We start from the raw sequence: 7496 nt of genomic DNA, 5'->3' as shown, positions 1-7496 counted from the left end.
TGGGCCGTAGTTCCCACGCGGGCCAGTGCGGATTGGGAACTTCACACGCACACCATTGAATTGCTTCGCAGGTTTGTGCAGGTGCTTTGTTACTTATAAATAAATAATAATAATAAATATCACGGGCATTCACACCAATTGACCTAGTCCCAAAGTAAGCTTAGCAAGCTTTGTGTTATGGGTACTAAGCAACGGATAAATATATTATATATGATAGATACATACTTAAATACATATTAAACACCAAGACCCGAGAAAAACATTCGTATTTTTCATACAAATATCTGCCCCGACACGGAATCGAACCCGGGACCTCAAGCTTCGTAGTCAGGTTCTCTAACCACTAGGCCATCTGGTCGTCAAATATAAACTTACTTATATAAATAAAAATTGGATTGCGAGATTGGATTACGAGTATACTAATGTGGATGCCGTTGAAACTTTTATTCAGATTCCAGATCAATATCAGTGATGTCATATGTATGTAGGAATTCTGTTTATTTTAGAAGCCACATTACCATCACGGATCAAACAGAATTATGTAGTGTAGATTCGTATCTTGCACTGTCCCGTAATGAACCACGGCATTGTGTTACGATGACGGATGTAGCCAATTTAGAATAAAGTAGGTAAGTCGGATCAGCAGCGATAGTTAGATTGAACATGTGTGTGAGCTCTTTTTTTTTCAAAGACTGTTGTAGATAAGCACAGTTTGGCTCTTTCTTGTTCATACATGTTTTAGTCAAGCGGGCCCAACTTTCCTTGCCCTTAGTGTAAGTTTTCGGTTACGAATACGTCTCGATCGCGTTCGCGTTAAAATCTAAATTTGTATGCAAACACGAACAGCGCCTCTAGCGGAACGTTTGCGATGTTCGTGTTTCCCTACAAATTGAGATTTTAACGCGAACGCGATCGAGACGTATTTTGTAACCGAAAACTTACACTAAGGGTACCTACAGTGCCCTTAGTGTAAGTTTTCGGTTACAAAATACGTTCGATCCGTTCGCGGTTAAAATCTCAATTTATACGGAAAAATAGTGATTCCAATCCAACGTTTTTTTGCATAAGAGATATAGGAACCACGCGTAGCGCACACTCGACTTAAAATTTCCCATATTAAATGATATTGTAACGGATAACTCACGTCTTAAATCGAGTTTAGCTCGACATGTTTCGGCGCTATTTCGTAGCCCTTTTCAAGGGAGCACGGATATGAGTGAGTCTCACGGTAGTTTAATGTTTTAAATTTCCCACTAATGAGGCAAGAATGAGGCTTTCTGTGACAGTTTAATTGGCGCTAGTATCGTGAGATCTGTTTGACATTTTTTATTTGGGTCACGTTTTTGTGATTGATTAATTAGTTTGTGATTGGCCAATCACAGCAAGACTTCAACGTCAAACGAACCCCCGATACTAACTCCATCTAGCGATATTTCGCACCAAGAAACTCATTTCATATATCTGTGCTTATCTGCCAGACCGATGACTGCCATAATGTGACATTTTAATTTGACGTTGTTTTGCAGCTAAATTTCATTCCATTCGTTCTTCGTTCTCGTTTTAGTAAACGAAACGGGGAAAAGGGCGGGAATCTCGAACTGAGCGCGCGTGTTTTTTCTAGCTCTTAATTTTTTATATTAATTAGTGGTCAGCGTAGTGTAAATACGGTGTATATTTTTAATTATTTATTGTAAATACCTTTATTTGTGTACATTTCTTCTTTTTTGGTAAGTTTTTTAATATATTTCGATGGAGGAGCCCGATGACCCTGGGGGCGGTGTCCCCCAGGTTCATCACACCGTAACTATTAGTTCAATTAATAAACCAGAACCAGATAACGGTATGGATACTGACCATACAGATAGTTCCGTAACATCGGATAAAAATAGAAAACGAGTTTGCCCGTCAAGGAAAATATGCCGCCATTGCAATAAAAAAAGGCGCAGAAATAAAAAATAAAATCCGGACTATATTTTGACTGAAAATGATTGTAATTGCACTAATGATTCTGTAAACAAAGTTGATATTCAACCAATACCTACAACAACTATTAACAACTCTACCACAAATATGAACTCTCCATCTCCACCTCAGCCCACAGACACATTCAGAAAAGTTTATGTAAATACTGATTGCTCACCATTTGTAGTGCATGTACAAAGAATGCAAGATGCACCGAATGACGGTACCTCTATTCATCCCATTTCCTTTGGAAATTTCTTAAAGAAAAAGTCATTTAAGAACATCATTAATGGTAGTGTGAAAAGAATTGGGAGGAATAGAGTCACATTGTCATTTTCTCATCTTGACGATGCTAACAAATTTTTGAATGATAAAACCCTCACTGATAATAAATATAAAGCTTTTATCCCATCCTTCAGTGTAATGAGAATGGGAATAGTTAAGGGTGTTCCGGCTGAGTGGTCCCTAGAGGAGATCCTGTTGAACGTTTCTGTACCTTTAGGTACAGGAAAAGTAATTAAAGCAAGAAGACTGAATTACAAAACAATAGTAGATGGTTCAGCAGTTTGGAAACCATCCCAAACAGTGGTGTTAACATTTGATGGTCAAGTTTTGCCTAAAAGAATATTCATCTGTTATAATGCTCTACCCGTAGATCTGTACATATTTCCAACAATCCAATGTTACAATTGTTGCCGATATGGTCACACAAAAACACAATGCCGATCCAAACCATGCTGCTACAAGTGTGGCCAGGGTCACTCTGGGTCTACATGTGATGTTGAGGAGGACTGTGTTTCTTGCTTTTTATGTACTGGACACCATTTTGCAATAAGTAAACAGTGTCCAGAATTTGAAAGACAAAAAAATATTAAATTATCTATGGCACAAAGTTGTTTGTCTTACGCTGAGGCATCAAAGCTGCATCATCCAGTCAGCAAACCTTATGCAGATGTTCTATTATCTCCTCCACCACATCAAATTAATCAGTCTCAAATTAAACAGCCCAATCATCAGACTAACACACCCAACATCATCATATTCATACAAAAAAACAGTTTTTCTCAAGCCTCGAGATAAACCTCAATATCAAAAAGGTTATGATAAAAGTGCTCATAATGATCTCATTAAAGAATATGATATGCCTTCTACATCTGGCAATGGTACTGCCATTCAGAAAGAAAAACCCAACAACAACCAACCCTCCATTAGTGAGCTCATCCTTGAGCTTATCAAATTACTATCTTCTTCAAACATAATACCGAACAACGTTGCAGATATAATTAGTTTTATTTCAAATATTATAAATGTCAATAATGGCCAACAGCAGCCACATTCTGCAGTGGAACTGTCGCAGCATAAAGAATAAAAATCAGATTTACTATATTTAATAAATAAACTAAATCCTTTTCTTATAGCATTAAGTGAAACATGGCTCAGAGCAGACTCATGTTTCAAATTCCTGGCTATGCATGCCTCCGTGAAGATAGGTCAGACGGACATGGCGGTGTAGCTATTCTTGTAAAAATTCATTTCATTTTACATATCATCCAATACCATCCCATAGCAGCAATTTCTCTATAATTGCTGCAATTGTAAATAATATCTGTATAGTTTCATTGTATATTCCTCATCCATCATTAGTTATACTTAGGGAAATAAAATCCATCTTAGTTTCACTTCCTTCTCCTCTTGTCATCCTAGGAGATTTTAATTGTCATCATCAAGCATGGGGATGTAGCGATTCAAGTGACTTTGGTGATGAAATTTTAGACATTGTTGATTCTCTTAATCTCTGCATACTGAACACTGGTGCACCCACACGCCAAACAGCTCCACATGAAAATACAAGTGCTATTGATTTATCAATAAGTAGTTCCTCAATCGCCAGTACATTGTCTTGGGATGTACTTCCATGTACCTATGGCAGTGACCATTTTCCAGTGATAGTTTCATTCCCTTTCAAAAATAAACCGTTCTTAAAAAGGACTTCTATGTTAAAGCATGTAATAATTAAAAATAAATGGGATGATTTTAAAAAACAATTGGACGATAAATTCAGTATCTTGCCAGATTTAAGACATCCTAGCCAAATTATAGAATCCTCCAATGCATTTGCCAAATTACTGACTGAAGCAGCAACTGAAGTTTTCCCAGTTAAAAAATCTTCTGGTGCTAGGATTCCCTGTCCACCATGGTGGGATTCTGAATGCAGTACAGCTGTAAAAAGGCGAAAAGAAATGGAGTTAAGATATAGGGCTAACATGAACGAGGAAAACTACAACGATTTAGTGACCATAATAAAAGAAACTAAAAAGCTTTTGAAGAAAAAGAAAGTAGATAGCTGGAGAAATTTTTGCGCTTCCCTATCTCCTAATACACACACCTCTGAAATCTGGAGGAAAATAAGGATGTTTAGAGGGGCTTTTGTTGATAACACTGCAACTAAAATAGAGCCTTCAGTAGTTGAAAAATTCTTAGATAAACTCGCTCCTCCATTTGTCACAACAATCCCATTGAAAATAGAGTCAGTTTCTTGCGACAGCGATAGCCAACATTTAAACAGTCTATTTTCACTATCTGAGCTGAAAAGTGTACTATCGTATGTAATTGACTCTGCACCGGGATGCGATGGCATTCCGTATTCATTTTTAGCAAATTCCAGCGACCAAATCCTAACCTATTACTTAAGCCTTCTTAACTTCATTTTCATTTCAGGCAATATTCCTCCAGAATGGAAAACACAGTTGGTGTTGCCATTACCTAAACCAAATAAACCCCGGAATGATCATAATTCACTCCGGCCAATAGCTTTATCGACCGTTTTACTTAAAATATTGGAACATATGGTTAAAAACCGCCTAGAGTGGTTATTTGAAACAAAAAAAACTCTACCGGACAACCAATTCGGTTTCCGCAAAAATAAAAGCACATCAGATTGCGTTGGTTTACTGGTTTCGGATATATTATTAGCTTTTTCTCAGAATAAATCGGTAGTAGCATGTTTTCTGGACATAAATTCGGCATATGACAATGTAAATATAGAGATACTTATAAATAAATTGGTAAAATTGGGTGTTCCGACACGCCTCATTAATATAATTTCAGCAATGTTTCACGAAAGGATTATAAAATTAGTCTTAGATTCTGATACTTTATACAGAACTGTTTGGAAAGGTTTACCACAAGGTTCCGTTTTAAGCCCATTACTCTTTAATGTATATACTCATGATTTTCCGTCTATTCTAGTAAACCCTGTATTATCCATACAATACGCTGATGATGATTTGGTACTGTACTGTGCAGATAGCAGTGTCAGTGACGCTTGCGCAGTATTAAATACCAATCTTAAGCAACTGAAGTGCTACTTAGATACAAATGGTCTGGAGCTATCAATCACTAAACAACAGCGGTCTTATTCTCAACCAGAACAAGGAAGTGTGATTTGAATCTAGTTTATGATGGTGCATTTATTCCACTTAACAACGAAGCTAAATATTTAGGTGTAGTTTTTGACAGTAGACTCTCGGCCAAAGCTCATTGCACATATGTAAAGATTAGATGTGAACGGTCTCTAAATATTTTAAGATGTCTGGCTGGAGTTTGGTGGGGTAGTCATCCATTTTACCTAAAACTAGTGTACAATGCTGTCATTAGAAGTGTATTGGATTACGGGTCTTTTTTGCTTCGTCCAGGTACAGATACCGCATTTGAAATTCTTAATAAAATCCAAAACAAGGCATTAAGAATAATACTGGGAGCCATGAAAACTAGCCCTGTTAATGCGATGCAGGTGGAATGTGTCGATCCACCGTTACATTTACGACAGCAATTCCTAGCAGATAGGTTTATTTTCCGTTCCATGCAATTCTCAAATCATCCCATTATACCTAAATTATCTTCTCTTCAAAAAGAAATAGAAACATCTTCACACTGGCGCAATAAGAGTCCTCCTTTTATCATCAACAGTTACTTAAAATTTCTACCTCTGTCAAGTTCTACCCATCGATACACAACTCTCCTTTATATAGTGTTAAATTTGAAGTTTTATTACTTAAGCCAGCGGTATTTCTTGATTTGGGTCTTATAAAGAATACTTCAAGTGCAAAGTCATTATTCAACCATTTCCTTGATGTCCGTTGGTCTGGATGGCATTATATATACACAGATGCATCCAAACCTACATTATCTAGCTGTGTGGGAGTTGGAGTGTATCACCACCAGTTCAATATTGTGCAAAAAATTAAACTTCCCCCAGAATCCTCAGTTTTTACTGGTGAAGCTTATGGGCTTTTCAAAGCTATTGAATATATTCATTTGATGAAATTAGGAAAATCCGTAATTTTTTCAGACTCAAAAAGTAGCTTACAAGCATTACTACATCCTCCATTTAAACTAAAAAATATATATCCCATATTTTTTGATATTAGAGCTCTGTTACACGAGTGCAGTATCAAAGGTCTCGAGATTCAGTTTGTCTGGGTGCCAAGTCATTCTGGGATTTATGGAAATGAGAAAGCTGACAATCTGGCTCTCGAGGCCGTTCATTCCGGGGATCTTTTCCCCTATAAAAATTACACCCATGATCTCCTAGCCCTTCCTAAAAGGTATTTACGGAACTCCTGGGAGTTCTTTTGGTTTTGGAGTTCTCTAGAGACCGGAAATTATTATTATAATTTACAACAAAAAATTCCACTGAGACCATGGTTTTATAATTCAAAATTAGGCAGAAGAGAAACATCCATATTGACTCGGATGAGACTGGGCCATACGTGCGCCCCTTCTCATCTGTTTAGATTCAACATAATCAATAGTGAAGCATGTGAATGTGGAGCCGCGGTGGCTGACCTAAATCACATCTTTCTATCCTGTCCATTATATGACAGAACTTCGTTTTTGGAATCATTAGTATCCCACAATATACCTCTACCTACAAGCATATTTTCCTTGCTCACCTTTCCCAATATATATAATATAATTGCATCCTTTATTTCTAAAAATGATATTAAAGTATAGTATTTACAAATTTATGTAATTTATTTTGCCTTTGTGTTCTACCTACCCTGACCTTCTATATTCCAAATTCCGTCTACCAAACTACCCCTTTCCCGCGTCCAATTTCCCTAACTTGAAAATGGCTAAGGGCAACACTAAGCCCAAGTCCAGTAACAAAAAAAAAAAAAAAAAAAAAAACGAAACGGGGCTGTTGCGGCAGAGACGATAATTTGTCCCGTTTTATAGTATTATCAGTAAGCTCTGCCATATAAATTATAACTTGAAAATAAATTTAGTCTGCAAAGAACCAAGGCGAAGCATACAATATGAGTTTAGTAGCGAACACAGGGTGAGTAAACTTGACGAAACATTTTGTATTGACGTTGGCATTCCACTTTCTTTTTATGAATTATTTTAATTTTTAGTAAACTAGCAGGGCGCACGTTGTTTATTACGGGCGCTTCCCGTGGTATTGGGAAGGCTATTGCCCTCAAGGCAGCTAAAGATGGTGCTAATGTGGTGATTGCGGCAAAGACGCT

General features: G+C 37.0%; 1 protein-coding gene and 1 long non-coding RNA gene across 2 annotated transcripts; one reads left to right on the top strand and one right to left on the bottom strand.

The window, feature by feature from the left end:
* Nucleotides 1-1596: 1596 nt before the first annotated feature.
* On the top strand, nt 1597-3328 carry LOC141439632 (uncharacterized). Its single transcript, XM_074103946.1, has one exon. It carries the CDS (start codon nt 2071-2073, stop codon nt 3040-3042), a length of 972 nt encoding a protein of 323 aa, XP_073960047.1. The 5' UTR covers nt 1597-2070; the 3' UTR covers nt 3043-3328.
* Nucleotides 3329-3975: 647 nt separating this feature from the next.
* Nucleotides 3976-4580, bottom strand: LOC141439533 (uncharacterized). Its single transcript, XR_012452603.1, has 2 exons — nt 4349-4580; nt 3976-4182 (listed from the first exon to the last, which is right to left on the bottom strand). It is a non-coding gene; the product is annotated as an uncharacterized lncRNA (long non-coding RNA).
* Nucleotides 4581-7496: the final 2916 nt, after the last annotated feature.

This window comes from Choristoneura fumiferana, chromosome 21 (genome assembly GCF_025370935.1).
Source record: "Choristoneura fumiferana chromosome 21, NRCan_CFum_1, whole genome shotgun sequence".
NCBI lineage: Eukaryota > Metazoa > Arthropoda > Insecta > Lepidoptera > Tortricidae > Choristoneura > Choristoneura fumiferana.
The sequence above is the reverse complement of the archived record's forward strand: the minus strand, read 5'-3'. Positions and strand labels throughout refer to the sequence as shown.